Here is an 18534-nt window from a genome sequence, read left to right on the forward strand (position 1 = left end):
AGTATTTTATATTCCTCCTAAGTTGGGGATCACTATAAAGCCATCACTGCCATGCATATTTGATCCTCTACCTTGCAGGTTCTCTGATGTTTTCATACAGTGCACTGTTAACTACACAAGGATGAAAGGCTGGGTTCTTTCTAAAAAAATGGCTTAAAATCTGGCCATTATCCTTTGAATGTAGTTACAGACAATACATAAAAATCAATGATTTCTAGTAGGACTGTCACACTTCAGAAATGATCTAGAAGAAAGGTGTTCAACCTTGCACAGGGATAGCACCTCTCTGCTATTCATTAAAGCAGCCACAATATTTTTAGGTTTCCACATTAGCCCCAACCCCCAAATTCAGCTACCTTAAGAGTCCCAGTTGACTCCTTAAAGCAGTAGCATCTTCCTTCAAATGTATGTAGAAGAAAGTTGTGGCTGCTTTAACAGCAGCTAAGGAATGCTATGCTCATGTGAGCTCAAAAGCCATTCTTCTGAATCAGGTTTGAACAGCAGTGTTACCCACACTATTAATCATAAATAAAAGAGAGGCAAAAAACAGAAAATACGTTTTATTGAAATTAAAATAGTAACCAATTAAGTGGTCTGTATATAATTCCATACTGTATAATGCTTCACATATGTTGAAGCACATGTAAAGCTATAGTTTTGATTCCAGTAAGCGCTTCGTAGCAAGTCAGCTTAATTAGATTCTGAGGAAGCAAAAATCCGTATCTTCCTTTGTCTCGAAGCTCAAAAGTGAAAGAATACTTTATGCCATGGTCGTAAGCCCAGTCATCCGAGCCTCCTGGAGCTAAATCTATGAGAGAAGCCAGAAGTATTAATGATCCAAGCCCAGCCATCTGAACTTAACAGTGGCCTATTGATAAACAGAGGTACCTCATGTTCTTACTGTACTTACAGATTGTTTGTGCCCCAGACCCTGTCACATAGTGGTTGTGATGCGCATTTCTAATAGCCATAGCCACTTGGTTTGCCACAGATTGCTGAAAAGAAGAGAACCAGTTAATTAAATCATCACTGAGAATTTACGTTTAAGCCTGATTGCAAAAAGAGAGCTGTCCAAACAGACCTTAGCTTATTCTGAATGTTTAGGAACTGCCTTTTAAATTAAGCTTCCCAACAATGGCCCAGAAATTCTGAAATCTTCACCACCTTATAGCAAAATTTAAAGACATACATTTTTATAGTGAACATTCTGAAAATATAAATGCTAAGGCTGCAAATAAGCAGAAGAGTGTATCAGTTCTAGACCTAACATCCTATCTGTGGCATACCGTAATGTAAAAACAAGGCTATTGTATGCCCATGGCCTTTTATTAATCTCCCTATTTCCAGTGATGCATTTAAACTTCACCTTTTGCTTTTGTGTCCTTTTCACAAGTGCTACTATGCTTGTTTACTTTGGTTCATGGTTTGAAATTCCTGCATTATATTGTGGCTCAAATAGCGTTTTCAGGGAGGGAGGGGAGATCTAAACCATGAAAGGCAGCATTGACTTTCTTTTAGCAAAACTGGCGTAAAACGTGACTGTAGAAATGAATTTAATTTTGTATCTAGTTGTGTTTGTCTGCCAGTGGAACTGATACTGCTGACTAGCTTTTCTGTCCCCTCTGCAGCCTTCTATAGGTTTCTCAGAGTTGAGCCTCTGCAGCACATTTATGGATTGTGAAGTTGCAGGAGGAGGAGAACAAAAGAAGACCTTCGTCTTACTGAAAGCCGCCAACTGTGGAAATAACATTCCATGAAGCCTCTAGATCAGCGTTTCTCAAACTTGGCAACTTTAAGAGGTGTGGACTTCGACTCCTAAAGTCCACACCTCTTAAAGTTGCCAAGTTTGAGGAACGCTGCTCTAACTGCTGCAGCAGTCTTTTGATTGTGAGTTATACAGTGAAAACTCTTGAAGAGCACAGGACAAGCAAAATCCATTGTGGTGTTTTGTCAGTAAAGCCATACAACCTGAGTGTGTAGGGTCTGATAACACAACTCTGCATCCTTAAAAGAGCCTTTATGCTATCAATGCCAGGAGCAATTAATTGTTTTCTAAGGAAGGCAGTCATTAAGGTCCTCACCATCTGATGGGTTATATGGTTTGCCATTTGATCATCCAATTTTCTTTACAACAACAGTGATCACATTTACTTTCTTTCTTACTGTGATTCTCAGACCTGAAGCATACCTCAAAATGATAAATGTATCAGACACGTGCACAGTGATCCAACGGTCTGTTTTCTCAGTACATAAAAGCCAAAACTAAGGCGGCTATGTAGTGATTCAGTTCAGATGTGGTAACAAATAGTTGCTTATGCGAATGACCGTGAGGAGGAGGAAGTTAGAGACTTTTGATTGTGACATATGGCAGACTGATTTCCCTTTAGCTGAATGTAGCAAAGCGTTTTATACAAAGCATAACGTATTTTCAGACCATGGTTTGGCTCTGTTTTGTAAATAATGGCTTGCTGCATTCAGATGAAGAAGAGGAGGAGACATGACAGCATCTAAGGTGCCATCACTGCTGGTTATTCATAGCACAACAATATGGCTTGCTACAACTTGTTGATCTTATGAACAGACACTCAACATCTGGCTATTTCTTTTAAGGAAGAAGTATCCTTTGTACTCCGCCGAGAAAAGAAGGAAAAAAATCCAGGTCCGAAAACTGCAACATAAAGGGCCTCTAGAACTCGGACTTAAAGAAAACGGTTCTTACCAGCTCATCATGATCTTTACTTTTATTTTTAGTGTATGAATATGGAAACAGAACCATCTGGGAGTAAGAGTGCATTGTTATATACGCTTTAATATGATCCTTGTGCTTTCTGAGAAAATTAACCACGGCTTTTACTTCCGGTTCAGACTCAGGGTAAGGCCCACAGTAAGTCTCTTGACAGCCATCTCTAGATGCACCTTTTCCTTTATTTAAAAAAAAAAATTGAAAGCTTTAATTAGCTTAAAACTTTTGGATCCAGTGGCAACAAAATGACTTTTTTTTCTATTTATACCAGGGGTTGAAATTGAGTGAAGTGCTTGTACATTGTTAGTGCAATGGGATCATCTGCCAAATCTCAGTCGGCTACTGCTAATCCTGTATTATCGGGGTGTTCACCCATCTCCAGGTTGAGGCACTTGGGCCTTTAATTCACATGACTGGGGTCGACTGCCAAAAAATGCAAAACTAATCAGAGTCATATTAAAAAAACTTTTCCCCATGTATTTAATAAATGTCCGTTCTGTCACCTTAAAAATTACAATTTGAGGGCAAATGTGGAAGGGCATAGATGGGTCGTGGCTTCTGCAGCCTGGGTCTATTCAGAAAAATAAAGGTGCAGGGAAGTAGTTGGCCTATTTCCTTATAATATGGCTGTTTTGCACATGGCATTTTGACGCTTAGCATAATTTAAGAAAAAGGACAATTTCATTTAGAGGATGAGAACAGTGTAGCCTGTGCCTCCTCCCACTTGCAGCTAACTGAAACCATCAGAAAATCTTCATTACTGGGTGAATCTGGATGCTTTTCTGATGTGATGTACAGACCCACCGTTTTTATTTACCCTTGTTAATTTTTCCAAGCTATTAAGATCTAGTTTGGCCTTCCCCAATCAGATGTCCACCAAAACTGCTGTGATGATAGCCCTAACCCTGACCAGCATGGACTGATGGAACATGTAGTCCAACCCCTATGGATTCCAGTCTTGGGGAATCTTCTGAGTAATTCTATGTCTACCTCTAGGAAAATAAAACTGAGTTCAGTGGTGTTTAACATAGGATAGCTTTGGAGAGTACTTTATATATCTTAAGTGCAGTCCAAGACTTGTTTTCCCCTGGTAGACGTAGATCAGTCTGCACCTTATTAATGTAATAAGTATTCATAGTGCCTGTGCGGATGTACATAGAACATCATCTTACCACACCAGCCTGCATCAAAATTGCGATTCATATCTGTCCCGATGCACCTGTTGTCGCCATGCTGGGAGCGGCTTTTTCTCCACATTCGATTCTGTAGATAACAACCCCCGTCCCCAAGTACGTAAATATTTTAATGTTAATATCACCAATACGTAATTTGTCACATAAAAGAAATCTCATAGCGCAGAATTGCACCTTTGAAGACAGGACTTCCGAAAGAACTTCCAAAAGAACCACCCATTGAAATCTCATTGTGTTCTGAGTAGGCAGTAAGTGTATTGTAAATGCTTAGGCTGATCTGTGGAAGCAAGCAAATGTGGGTCTAAAATGCTACATGGTTTGTGTTGATTGTGGGCATCATAGCTACAGTAGCATGCCCTGCGGTCAGAGCAAATGTTTGGAGTCTAGAACTAAGGCCTCCAATGCTTGAGGTGCTGAAGAACTTGTAAAATAGGTGACTGTAGTAAGGAATCTATGCTTACAGACCAAAATTATCTTTCTGGTTAAACATTAGTGAACATGTCCATTTCACTTCAGAGTAATTAAGGTGAGGAGAATGTGCGACCAATATGTCTCAGTCTGTCTATCCATCTGCCCCATCTATTTTCCTAATGAGCTCAGGAGAGCTGCCTTTCACCCTTTTTCTGCCCACAGCAGCCTGTGAGTCATGTGTGACTGAGGTTCTAGGTTCACACATTACGCTAAACATTGGTATAAGCGTTTAGAGTCAGAGAAAATTGTAACCTTGGTTTAGAACCAAAGTGGTAAGGTTCACCATGTGCTAAGCTAAGAACAGTACAGTTTACCGTGCATGTGACCAAACCAGAATGTACGGCTTAAGATCATCTAGTGTGGAATGAAGATACAAATCAAGATAGCTTGAACTAAATGCTCAGGTATTGCTAAACCCATCTTGCGGATCCAAATGAGTACAGGATCAAGCAATATATTGAAAAGCAGAAATGTCTTCCCTTATTTTATTCCATGAATGTATGCTATCAAGCAAGGCCCCTATGACTCTTGAAACCATTCATTCAGCCTGTGGGCCAAAATAACTTCCTAGGTTTTCCCTGCTTCCAAGAGGTGCACAATTTTGTTGAGATGAGCCCCAAGGGAAAAAAAAACCAAATGTGAAGCTCATTGCTAAGTTTAAAACTTACACAATATTTGGAAATACATTCTTCCTGCATCAGGGATGAGATGAGACGGAATACAATGAGGTGAAACACCATCTAATTATTCCCAGAGAATAGGCTGCAACAGGTTACGTTGTTCCAACTGACTTTGGATTTCATAGCTTGGGATAGGCAACCGTGGAACTGTGCCCTCTTAGACTTACTTGTTTTATAAAACTACTGGGGGCACTAAAATGGGAAGCTTGAGGAAGGTTGCAAGGAGGGGGGGAATAAACTCATCAATATGCCTTTGGTGAAACTGGTATTTTGTAACTGGCTGCAACCACAGGATCATCTGCCAGAGCAGACATTTTTATTACCACGCCTATCGCTTGCTTGCCCAATCCCCAGTGCCTCCCCCCAACAAGAAAGGCCATTCATCACCATAGCTGTTATACACAGAACTGAAATCCATAGTCAAGGAGAAACTATCCTGGTTATGAATGATTCTATAAAAATTGAAATTAGAAGTTAATTTTTTATGTATAATCTAGTAGGAAATTTGCATTCTGTCCTCCGGTAACCTTTAAAGAGGCAATCCTGCAGCACAAAGCTTACCAATTTCAACACTGTGTTATGATGTATAGGATAACGCAGCATTGTAACAAGACATCTCATTGTAGGTTGTTTGGGCCTTCAAATTTTCCAGACCAAGTTCCATAATACTTCTAGAAAAATTGTACACTTACAGTAGTCCATGTATACTCGTAACCATCCACATTCATTATTGGCATGACATAGAAATCAAGATGCTGTAGAAGTCTTGCCATTGTTGTATCCCTGTTTAGCAACCAAATAGCCTAGGTGTAGGTGGGTGCAAAAATAAGATTTAATGGAAACTGCATGCTAGGTTGCTATATCCAATCAATTATTAAGGTGCTGCCATATCTGAGCATAGCTGCATTCTAATTTGCATAAGTCTATATAGAGGGGTTGGAGCCCACTCACTTTTAGGTTTTCTTTTGCTGCCTCTGGTAAACAATTGTACTCCACCAGAAGAATGTGTCTGATCCCCATGACTGAAGAACTCTATGGAGAGATTTCTCCTACACCTGTTGGAATTCTCTCCCACTTTTCTTCCAGGAGCTCAAGGTAGCATACACAGGCAGGACTGGAAAGAGTTTATAGGTGGGAAGAAAGGGCAGCTTATCCCACTCCTATCGCTTTCCGTCCTGTTTTCAGAAGTGGGGACAGGCTCCTTATGCTGGTCTTCACCAACATTGTGCTAGTCATATATGTTGGGTTACACCTCCCGCCCTGCTACGTCAATGGATGACAGGGAAGACCCAAGCTGAGTGCAGCAGATTGGAGAGGGATTAGGCTTTTCTTTAAAGCAAAACAAAACCTCTTAATATGAGGCTCTGAATTCTTTAGCTGCCCTCTGACTTTCCCACCGTGCCTTCGAGTCCCACTATGTGGGCAAAGCTTAAGGATGAGTAGATCTAGTTGCTTGCCAGTTATTGCCATTGCTTCTTACTTCTTGGATCAAGGCTTTCACCCTATGTCCACTAGGATGCCATGAAGAATGAGGAATCCTTCCAGGGAATATAGACATTGAGCTGGTTCTGTGTACTTCTAATAGGTCCCCCCCACTTTACCCTTTCAAGCTGATGTATGGAATTAACCCAATTATCTGAATTTGAGTGATGTGCTAACCTACAAGCTGACTACGTGACCTGGTGTTTTGCCACCACTAGGCTTAAATATGGTTGGCTGGTCCAGGATGTGGATCAGGATGCCGCATGAACACAGTCATCGTTGACCTACTGACTTGTTCCTTCTCTGTAATGTTATGTGGGAATGACCCTGGGAGACAGGGGGGAAAAGTGCAGCCAGGGGAACAGTCAGGTAAGAGGCAGCTGGGCCTGCAGCAGGAATGGGGGTGTGGCAGACGTCTCAGAAGGGACCCTCCCCAGTTTCTTGGGCTGTAAGGCAACAGGGGAGAGATGTACTTTCAGACCTGCAAGATTGATGACAGCCTTGCAAGGTTGTCCAGACAAGAAGCATGCCAAGATGAACTAATTCCCCTTTATTGTAAGGCCACATTAACAGAATCTCTCAGCCTTCTTCCTTCTCTTTAAAATAAATAAAAGACTCCAAGCTGTTGGGAGCCAAAACCCATCTATATGTTTATTCATTGAATTCTGCAATGCACCACCCTTTTTCTTTTGTACCCTTTGTGGATATGTATGTGCAAGTTAATAAATTATGAAAAAAGAAATCCATCGACTTACATGTCCTATAAACCAGAGGCAACAAGCTGGCGAAATCCATTCCCTTGCATGGATTCCACAATCAATCCAGATGGCATTTTTGGAAGTTCTGTTTCTGTGTGAAAGCTAATGAAAGGGAATTCAGTGGCATAGGTTCCCAAGAGGACACATGGCCACTTGATCATACTTATTATCCTAAGTCGACATTACTTGTAAAACAGTTTCTGAAATAATATGCCACTTTCAAGTTTCGATGTCAATGCTACAAGCAAAAAAATTTAAAGTTTTCCCTCTGCTGAAAATAAAACCAAAATCCAGTGGACAGAAAATGGTGGGAGAGATTTCTGCTCTCTTGAGTCCACTTTCTTATTGAACCAAGTCATTTCAAGCTGCAATTGGGCATACCCAATTGTCATCTCCAGTGTCCTCCCATATTCCCTGGATTCCACCTCTACCTGGTTCCCTGTTTTAGATAGCATTTCCCCTTCTGGGGCTTCTGTGTAGGAATCAAGAGTTCTTGGCCAAGCATACCTTCAAAACATAAAGCGGCCGTTTCTCAAAGGAATTCCCAATGTGTATCTTTTGGATGATATCAGGACGTCCTGCAGCTATCTCATCCATCCACGAATATATCTAAGACAATAAAATGGGCTCTTTTAGCACGGACAGAGCATTTTAAACTGTTGAAGCAACAACATCCTACCCTTATTCCAGTAGGAACTTCCAGATGACATAGATGGGATCCCAAATACTCTTCTATTCAAGCCCTCCCTCACTTTTCCAGGGTGATTGTATCTTGTGCACAGACTATACCAAGTTCCATAACACTGGGGTACAGTGAGCATTTCTGAAGGTCCTAGCAGCCATTTGGGCAATTTGCGAGGAGGTGTTCCAACAACTAGAAGAACAATAATGGGGGAGAAAGGAGAAAGGAATTGGTGTGTCCTAACTCTGTTTCTGCAATATAGTGACAACAGTGCCACGTTAGCCCACTTCACAGCCTTGATGTAATGATTTGAACAAGATGAAACATGGGTGTATTTTTTGCATGTTTCTAAACCCCACTTTTTATTGTTGTTAAAAAGATTCTGGAGTTGCTTAAAAACATTACATTAGTGGTATAAGACATAGGTCATAAAACTCAGGATGGTCACTAGATGGTGGCAGTGAATTAGAGTTTATGGATACCACCTGGGATTTTTTCCACAGATCTGGTGGCCCTGAGTGAATGCCAATGGAAATGTAAATAACCAATCCAGTTATTATACCTCATAATGGAAATCATGTTTATTTTCCAATATTGCCTAAAGTATTTGTATTTGTTTTTCAGGCTACAAGCCTGTGTAGGTTTATCCAGAAGTAAATTCCACACTGTGTGACTAAACTCTGAAGGTGCATGCATAGGATTGCCAAGTACGAAATGTTAAGTCTTAGCTCTTAAATTATGTCTGTAGGGTATAAAATGAAGCATATACGATTGACTTGTCTCTCTGGCATAAAAATAAGGAACAAAATGACAATAATAGGATATTTTTCGAACAAACTGCCATGTGTTACCTTAAAGGCCATAGGAAAAAGCCTAGCCTTAACAGCCTTCCAAGAAAAAGCCAAGGAAGGTACCATTATAATTTCAAGGGGGGGGGGGGTGTCAGCGTTTCCTCTGAGCTGCATTTTGTATCAAATGCAGTTTCCAAGTAGTTTTCAAAGCAACCCCAACTCTTGAAAATTGCACTGCAGTAGTCTAGCATGGTGGCGATGACGGTGTGGGTTATCTGGCCAGGATCTCCCACTCCAGTAGGGCCACAACTGGTGGACCAGCCAAAGCCAGGTGAAGGTCACCCTAGCCATATCCTCCCCCATGAATCCAGGAGAACTCCCAAGTTGCAGAGCCAAGTTGCAGCCAACCAGGTGGCTTCTGGAGAAAGAGAACTCTGCCTTGTTTGACTTCAGTGTGGTCAGTTGCATGGAGCAAGTATTGGCTCATGGCCTCCAGGGAAGGCGTTTGCTGGTTGGCCTGAAACGACTCTACAGCTATTGAGTAGTGGCACAATGAAATCCATGGGTAGAAGTTCCCTGAGAACCCACCACAGTTTTAGGAATAAAGAGCAGAACCAAGGAACCAATTATACCAAGTCTTACCACTTTCAGAGAATGATATTGTTCATAAAACGAGCTAGAGCTGCGGGGGGTAACTGTGTCTTCAGCAGTTTGCAGGCCAATAATTCTGTGAACATCTTCCAGGGAAACTCTGTAAAGAAAGACAGGGTGTAAAAGTTCTTCATCTTTGAGAAGATGGCTTGATAGTATCCTAGCCACAGGAAAGAAAGAATCATACCTGAATAAAATGGCAGATCGGTTGAGCTCAGCTTTCACGTTATTTACATCAGAAACATTGACGTAAAAATGTACCTCCTTATTCTTTATAATGTTCTCAGGGGAAACAGGTTGCCAAAGGACAATCTATTTGAAATAAAACAGAATGAAATAGAGAATGGGGTAATTACTTGTTATACTTTCTCATGGCAATCTGTTTTATTTTACAGCCTTTTCCCTCTATGTTCTTTATATGCAAAATATTCTGAGAGAAGTGGTTGGGGGGCTTCCTCTCACTGTCTCTGGACCTAAACTCAGAGAAAACTGGTAAGCTAACCATTTTCTGTCAAACACTGCTACCTTGGTTTTGCTACATTAATTTACATATCCATTCTCCTTGTTGCATCATACAATCTAATATTTGCTGCAAATCATTCAGGTTCTCAGCCAACGATATTGCATCATCTGCAATGATGTTCTCATTGCCAGCAAGCAAACTCCTACCATCACCATAAGCATTCCATATACATTTACCTATAAATAAGTTAAACCATCGAGGGGACATCACACATCTTTATCTTACGCCCTGCTCAAAATTGCTAATCCTAACCTATGCTTTTACTTCAATCACATACCAATCTTATTAGATTCAGCGAATAGCTTTCAACTCCACACTTATGCAAAACATTCCATAATTCTAGCTTGTTCATGTTATTATACACTTTTTCTATCAACAAATGTAATCTTTCTTTCTCACATTCAAACACTTCTCAGTGACCCACTGAAGAACAAAAACCTGGTCTGGCATAAAACTGCAGGCCCTTTCCTAAATTTTGCTCCCTGTCACCTTTTGCACCCTAGCCAACCAGGTGCCTGCAAAAGGCCTTCTCAGGCACACCTAACTCATTAGTTCCACCCTCCTCCTTGTTTTTGCATTTCCTCTTTGTGTAGGGGAAAAATAACAGCATTCTTCCAATTGCCAGACAAAGATGCAATCTTCACATATACTTTTGGTCAGGATTGAAGATGGCAGCATGACTAATAAAGATAGGTGGAACAATTGGGTAAACACAGAAGAGATTCCAGTCTCGGTGGCTAAGAATCCCTTGGTTCAAAAGAACTGGAGAAAAAGGCCTAGGATCAAACCCTGGGGCTGATGCACACATATATAGGGTTTGATTCCCGTGCTCTTCTATCTTCTCTGCGTATATGACTTTGTTAGACCTTCAGTAAAAGTAATTAAGTAGCTGGGGCATGGCCTTTAAGCTTCTGCAGTTAGCAACTGTGTGGTGTCAACTTACTGAGGAAAGTAAGTTATTCCCAGGTCTGATGTGTAGAGAAAGTCTGACCCAGGTAGAGCATGTTGCACAGCCAGTTCCATATTTTACCCACAAGCAAACCAGTTCCATGTTACGCTCTCTAAACCTGCAGCCTTCCTGTTTTTCAACTTTCGCACAGCAGTTATGACTTCTGTTTCATTATTTTTTTTTCTTGGACACTACAGTTGTAGCATTCATTTCAATTCCACTCTTCAATATACCACTATCGCTCCCTTAGAGAGCAATAAAATACTCCTTCCAGCATTCCCTGCTTCAGTGTCATTCCTTTTTTAATTTTTAATTTAATTTTTAATTTTACTCATTCTGCTGGAGGCTCCTTTTTTGCCCGTTTTGCTCATTTCCAAAACAAAATATTGTATTCATCCAAATTGCTCTGGTTTAACTGTTCCTTGCTCTCTTTGACTATATTCTGTGTAACGCTCTTTTTTTCTCAGTACGCATTATATGGATCTTTCAATCTTTTTTTTTTTTGCAGCAATCATTCTTTTATATGCACTTTTCTCCTTCACCCTCTTTCATGTCAATATTCCACCAAGCATACTTTCATATGGCTCATTAGTGTAACTCCACACATTTCTATGGAATGATGATGATGTTGATGATGATCATTTAATGTAGCTGCCCTCTCCAGTGCACGTATAACTCTTCATTTTGTTCCAGGCAATTTCTACATCCTCTTTCTTTAAGTCTACTTACCATACATTCTCTTGGGAGATTAATCTACCTTCTGATAGATTGTTATATAGGATACATACTTTCATTTCCTGCAGCCATTCTACTTCCACTCTAGTTTTTTTCACTTTTTTCCTTTCCTTCTGTGTCCTTTTTTTTTCTCAAGCTCCACTCTAGTGGTCCTCAATGAATATTGTATTCTGACTAGGTTTATATATCACACTAAGCTACTGATTATTAATCGACCCCAATTGGCTGGGTTTGCATTACATGCAAAGCCATAAACTGCTTATAAACCAAAGTTGCTTGTTTCACCTTACATTAAGCCAAAACAAATTAACTCCATTACAGTTTAATGCAATGTGAGAACCTAGCCTCTCTGCCCTATATTCATGGTTTGCCAAAAGCTGTTACCTCAAAAGCAGTGGTCAGATTCCGAAGAATGTCAGCTTCTTTGTCAGATCTTGGAAAAGCCCACAAAACCTGGTCACTGGAAGAGAAGGAATGAGGATGAAAAGATGTGAGCTGCAGAAACCATGAACAGAAATTATGAGTTTCTCATTCAGAAAGATTGAGCAGCCATGAATGTACGTAGACTCCAAATAATGTGGCGAGGAGGCATTCCAGGAACTTTGGACCATCTAGAGGTGTTGGAACAGCCCAGGACAGTCAAACTGCTCTGCTTGAATGGATATATGCCAAAAGCCAGCTAATAGGTGGTTACCATATTTCAGCTTTGACAGATGAGAACACTTTAGTGAAGGGACTGTATATTTATTTTTGTTTTTCCATCATAGTGAAAGTGCAAATAGCTCATTAAATCTGCTTTATTTCCTTTGGCCAGTTTCATTTTCATTTAAAATCAAAAGTCTCTACCACTCAGTACTACCTAAAAACCAAAACTTATATGAAGTCAGAAAGGGCTGGGTCACTGAAACCATGTTTGTTAAAGGAGCGGTCTCTGGCCGCCTTTCTTGGAGGCACCGAATCCCCAATCTGTGCTGCCTGCAACCATGTGGCCACCAACACCTCTATTTATATGCCATCTCCTCCTGGTGGCCATGGATGTTGTGTGGAGTGCCATTGACCACCACTGCTTCAATCTTGGATATTTGGAGGTAACTTTTCTTCTCTGTTGGGCAGAACACAAGAATGCAATTAAAAGAGGACTTGTCCAAGGAAATCAGCACGTTTGGTAACCCTAGTTAAATAGGCCTGAGTTTCAGGTCAACAAATCAAAATGCCTGGGTGTTGCTCTAGCTTTGTGCTTGTTCTAACAAATCTCTGATTGCCTGTCTGAAGGCAATTTTCTGCAAACAGAAGCATGGTGGGTGGTGAAACCAGTTGATCTGAGGTGTGGTTTTATCTAGTGCTGGATGAGGTTGTCTGGCAAGTCCTTCTAGGCTTCAACTGAAGTATAAGGCAAGGGCTGGAGTAAGCTGTGATTCATGACCTCTCCTCTTTTGCTCCAAGTTCACAGGAAGTCTTGTGCACATCTGGTTCTCCAGATGAGAAGGTAGCAAGTGAAAACAATCCATCCTGACCATGGCTGAAAGTACTGAAGGCAACCAAGAGAATCAGGAGAACCAATGGAAAATCCCCTATTCCACGCCCTCGCTTAAATCACCACCAGGGTGGCCAAGGCTGTGTTCGCCCCATAATTGTGCTTGGTCTTAACCAGATTGAAAGATATTTAATCAGTTGCATCCCAGACTACTTGGAGTTGAGGTGACATGCATTCCAAAGCCTATAACATGCATATAGTTAATTTAACAACTGTAAAAAATGTAGAGATACAGGATGTTATTTTAAATTTAGTTTTAAAATATTTCTATTAGTTTTATTATAATACATGTACAGTAGATTCAAATACTAAGTCCTCAACATCATTACCAGGTTGATGGCATATTGGCTTGAATTTCACTTGAGTCTGCTTGATAACTTTTTAAAGATAATGGAAACTTCTATAAATGAAATCCAATGAAATTGTTCTGCTGATGGAACAAATATTACCAACTCAGAACTAACGGCGTTCCGTGAGTCATGCTGGCCACATGACCCGGAAGTGTCCTATGGACAACGCCGGCTCCAAGGCTTTGAAATGGAGATGAGCACCGCCCCCTAGAGTCGGACACGACTGGACTTTACGTCAAGGGAAACCTTTACCTTTACCTTTACCAGAACTAAGAGATACCCCTTCCTGAGGTTGGGAAATCATCTGGTGCACCTCTTGGTATAGATTCATCTGAAAGAAGGAACTGTGGACTTATGGTGGTGTGATACTGGTTATAATCTGTTTGCTGCATTTTTTCAAATATAAATCAGCCAAGTACACATAGATCCATCAGCAGAGTGAAATTATATCCCTCCCAGTCCTCCCATTTAACCAGGCATGTGCTCTTTGAATTCCTCCTGCTTCAGTCATGTTGTTCTGGGCAAAGAGAAGTTCCCCATTGTCCTAAACCATACATGGAAGTTGCAACCTGACATGATCATATCCAGCAGGTGACAGTGCTGTGGAGGTACAGGGAAGGTACAACTTCTTCCTCTTTTTTTTTTAAATAAGAATTTTATTAAGTTTCAAGCAAAGATAAAAGCTACAGAAAAACAAAAAACAACAAAGAAAAAAAAGAAAAAACTAAGAAAGTGTAGAAATATGAGAAAATTTTTCAAAATTACAGAAAGAGGTGACTTCTGACTTTTAACAACAAGGATATACAACAATTTTACATAATCAATTCCTTACTCTATATTAAACCAAAATCACATTATTTTCATAAATCATTCCATTGGCACATTATAAAAATCACTGAATACAGTTGCTCCTTCCCCTTATAATAAAAGAATATATACACACACACACACACACACATACATACACATACATAAACACACACCTCCTAATCAACTTCTCCCCCAAAGATAACATTTATTTCTTTTCTATTACTAGTCTATACATTTCTGTCTACTATAATAAAGATGAAACTAAAAAATATACAAATTGTCTGCCATTGTACTTGATAATACAACAATTTTAATAATCTTAATCATATTAAACCCCAAACCAGACATTTATTATTTTTTTATTATACCTCAATAATCTTAATCCAAATTGTTAGATAAATGAAATCAGCCAAACCCTAAAAGCAACCCAGATAAATATTCTTAAACCCTTATCCCACTTCAAAATAAACCAGAGCATTTACACATCCCCACAATGGACACAGAGCTTCTCTCTTAAAAAGTTGAACAGCCCAACTGCCCACCTCAAAAACTCCAACTTCTCTTCAGGAGACCTCCCATACATAACAACCCCTTCTTTTCCATGGCGTTCCATCAGAAGATCAATTTCAATTATGGCTTGCAACTTGATCTCTCCCTTTAATTTCTCCATCTTCATCTAGCATTTCAACAAAAGTCCTGATCTCACTCTTAGAAGAGACATTTCTGTTGCTGTTAAATTCCTCAGCTTCATCCACAACTTCCCCAACCAGATGACACATTTTAGACCTCATATTTTCCACAGTGTCCCGAATGCCTTGCATAAAAACTTGGTAGGAATCAGAAAGAATCTGTTTAAAAACTTGTTGGAAGTCAGAGAAAATCTGTTTGAAATCCTCCATGTCTCACATAGTAGATTATGGTGCCCCCTAGGAGTTTAACCAGCGAAAGCCGAAGTTATGAAAGGATTCCGGAATGTGTTTACACAAGAGAAAGTGAGATATGCAGACAGTTCCCCCGGGAAAGTAGAAGCAGAAAACTGAAAGTTCGAAACAGCTGATTCAACATGTAGGAAAATGCTAATATCTTCAAATTTAGTGCAAAAATAATAACAGGGAGACAATTATTTACTCTCCATCCTCCCTAATATTTGAATGGAAAACCAAGTCCAAAACCTAAAAAGAATTTTTTTAAAAAAAATTGATCCCAAAAATAATGATAAGCACCAAGAGAGCCCCCTTCTCCTTGCTGTAGAAAGCCTCTCTTTGGGTACGTGTGCTTAAAAGAAATATAAATTGGGTGATTTAGAAATGGGGTGGCCAGTCTTAGTGTCCCTTTAAGGCTACAGCATGGCTTGGAAATGGTGATGCCCCAGCTTCCCGGCTGCTCTTACCAGTCAAGCATGAACACTCTTTGTAATCTTCGGGCTGCAAGCAGCCGTTCTGAGGACAGATGGGATGATTCCAGGTGTTTTCCTTACCCGGAAAACACTCCTGGGCTACAGAAAAACCTGCCTAATCCCCAAAAAACTGCCACCTTGTCAGTTCTTCCTGCTGAGCCCATGGGCACAGCTGTTCAGTCCGCCATGTCTCCACCAGAAGTTGGTGTTGGTATTTGTTTGTTTTGCTTGGGAGCAAGTCACAGAGATGCCAGGGTGCCAGATATCCATGGTAACAAGTATTTTTCTTAAGTGTTTGGCAGAGTCAAAAGGTCAGGCCTCAAGTGGTCAACAAGGTTTTAGTATCCAAATGACTTTATATGGGAAACAAACCATCCCCCACTTCCTTGCTTAATTTGCATTTAAGTAAGCCAGCTCTGCCAGCTCCTTGCTTCTTTCTTTCTTGCTTGCCTTGCCTCTTGAAACTTTTGCAGCCTCTCTTTCTGTTCAGCACACTTGGGTGTGTGCATGTACTTGTAAATATGCTCTTTTTGTATTTAAGAAGCTTTTGAGCCCCTCCAGCGAGCTAGAGGTGAAACTGTTTATGTTCTCTGTTTGTTTGAATGCAACTATTTTTTCTGAAATGCCTGGTGTCTTCTTTCTGATCTCTCGGGCGAAATGCTTTCCAGCACTCTGCACAAACTCCAACAGCTGGGAGGTACAATCCCTTCCTTGATTGAGGGGTTACCATCCTACTTGGAAAACTGGAGGCGGCACTGATGGAATGATTATCAGGGTTTCAAAACAATGAGCTGGATTCTAAAACTGTTGATACCTCGTTCTCGATGTTATGTGACTCACAAGATCTCTCAGAAAATAACAATGCAATCTCCTCTTGGGAATCTCTGGAACAGCCAAACCTTATGCAGTAAGAGCACCTAAGCAATAAGATTAATAAACATACAAAACATATGGTTTCATGCAACCCCAGGGTTCCAGGAGAGGTCACTAGGGGTTCCCTGGGAGTTCACGCTTTATTTAAAAAAATATTTCAAATTCGGGCAACTTCACATTAAAGAGGTAAGTTTCATTCTTTATTTTTAGTTTAAGAACAGTGTTAATGCATATATACAGGCCTACCCATGGAATGAATATAATAATTTTGTAACTTCCAGCCTATATTTGAGCCCGAATGTGCAGGGGTTCCCTGAGGCCTGGAAAACATTTCAGGGGTTCCTCCAGGGTCAAAAGGTTGAGAAAGGCTGGACGAGAGAGAGTAAACACATTTATCTGCATGGAATCCACTGAGCAATTGTTTTGAGCAAAAGTGGGATTGAACATCCAAGGAAAAATAGTGCATATAATAAATTTATTACCCCATATATAAAATGAGTTTGAGGAAATTGGATTCGGGTTTGATGGATAAGTTTATTTTTTATTTATGAAAAGAGTATTGTGATCTAATTTTTGAGTTTCTTGAAGTTTATTATTAACTAATAAAAGTGTATTTGCTTTTTGAAAGTCCATATGTCTTTCAAAACATGTCAAAGATTTGGAGCCTGAATGTTAGAAATCACTGAAGACTTGGATTATTAACCTGATGTTAATTATGTCATAAAAGGTGATCACAAAAGGTTTGCAGAAACCTGTTTGCTTGTGAGAAGAAAAACAAAAAACAGCATGCAGTACTGTCTTTATAGAAATATATACTGTTTCAGTCAGGAAGTAGAGACTGTTTCCTTGTTTTAGGTGGCAGTTTTTAAACACTTTATGCTAAACTGATTTGTTAATAAACAGTTGTGCTCTGTCTTGAGTTTAGTCTCACTGTGCAACATATTGGCATTAAACTAAATTGGTATGTAATTTGTCTATGTCACAAACTTCTCATTATGACTCTTCCCCCCACCCCACCCCATAATAATTTGGCAATACAATGTACTGATCTCTACATCCATTTCGGAATATGCCCTTATTCTCTGGAAATACTTCCTACCTCTCTCACTAAAAGGTAAATACATACCTTTGGAAAGCAGAGACAAAGGCCTTTTGATTGAAGATTGATACTAAACAAAAAAGGAAAAACTTCATAGCAGCCATTTGCAATGAAACCAAGAGAAATGGTGAAGGTTCATGACTTAACACTGTTGATTTTCTAAAGTCTCTATTGAAAGAATGGTTAAAATTTAATATTCTCTCCCTTTCCCTTTGCAGCTTCTTCCCCGCCTTCTGGCAACTCTCTTCTCTGTTTGAATCTGGGTGATTCATATCTGTATTAATAATGACGATTGCCTGCATGTGCAGTTCTGATTGACTACTAAAGTTAACATAAATTATACTTTGATTCCTGCAGTGGGATGCTTATGCTTATCTTGATTTGGGCAGGAAACAAAGCACCTTCTCTTCCCACTGATTAATTTAGTCAAAACACACCTTCCCACTTGACATCAGGCCAACCATAATGTCCTTATACAATGAAATGGTGTAACTATAGTTGGAATTCCAATCCAGTTCTGATCACTGTAAAATGCTGGAAAAGGGGCAGAATATAACAATCAAAATTATTAAGGAGCTGCAGCAGAGAGATATAAAATCATCTGAATGAAGTTTTTTCTTCCTTTCTCACAATGGGGCGATGGTCAACAAATTCATGGTGAGGCTGCATAACTCAATTCATGGAGTGCCATTCATTCTGGAGCTCTAGTATCATCCTGAGTAATAACAAGGCCAGTGGGATACACAAAGGCACCACAGACCTTCATAGAAAATGAAAATAATGGCCTCCAGTGTCCTGGAGCGGCAATAGGAAA

The 18534-nt window shown here is 40.0% G+C and overlaps 1 protein-coding gene across 2 annotated transcripts; it reads right to left on the minus strand.

The window, feature by feature from the left end:
* Nucleotides 1–545: 545 nt before the first annotated feature.
* CPB2 (carboxypeptidase B2) lies at nt 546–17861 on the minus strand. 2 transcript variants are annotated; one of them, XM_063315649.1, is made up of 11 exons: nt 17748–17860; nt 12043–12118; nt 9639–9763; nt 9443–9551; nt 7835–7936; nt 7325–7429; nt 5780–5890; nt 3916–4006; nt 2720–2922; nt 911–995; nt 546–808 (listed from the first exon to the last, which is right to left on the minus strand). In XM_063315649.1, exons 1-11 carry the CDS (start codon nt 17822–17824, stop codon nt 624–626), a joined length of 1269 nt encoding a protein of 422 aa, XP_063171719.1. In that variant the 5' UTR covers nt 17825–17860; the 3' UTR covers nt 546–623. The 2 variants fall into 2 exon arrangements, with proteins under 2 accessions (XP_063171719.1, XP_063171722.1); XM_063315652.1 differs by lacking the exon at nt 5780–5890 and having other exon boundaries at nt 17748–17861.
* Between the last annotated feature and the right edge of the window lie 673 nt (nt 17862–18534).

This window comes from Candoia aspera, chromosome 1 (genome assembly GCF_035149785.1).
Source record: "Candoia aspera isolate rCanAsp1 chromosome 1, rCanAsp1.hap2, whole genome shotgun sequence".
Taxonomy (NCBI): domain Eukaryota; kingdom Metazoa; phylum Chordata; class Lepidosauria; order Squamata; family Boidae; genus Candoia; species Candoia aspera.

What these genes read in the sequence shown, in the direction of transcription:
- CPB2 (XM_063315649.1), bottom strand. Translation starts at nt 17,824, where the DNA reads ATGGCTGCTATGAAGTTTTTCCTTTTTTGTTTAGTATCAATCTTCAAT. An exon ending in CGATCTGCCATTTTATTCAG is followed by an intron (nt 9,552 to 9,638) that starts GTATGATTCTTT and finishes CTTTCTTTACAG; the next exon opens with AGTTTCCCTGGAAGATGTTC. An exon ending in ACGAGTATACATGGACTACT is followed by an intron (nt 4,007 to 5,779) that starts GTAAGTGTACAA and finishes TGTTATCTACAG; the next exon opens with AATCGAATGTGGAGAAAAAG.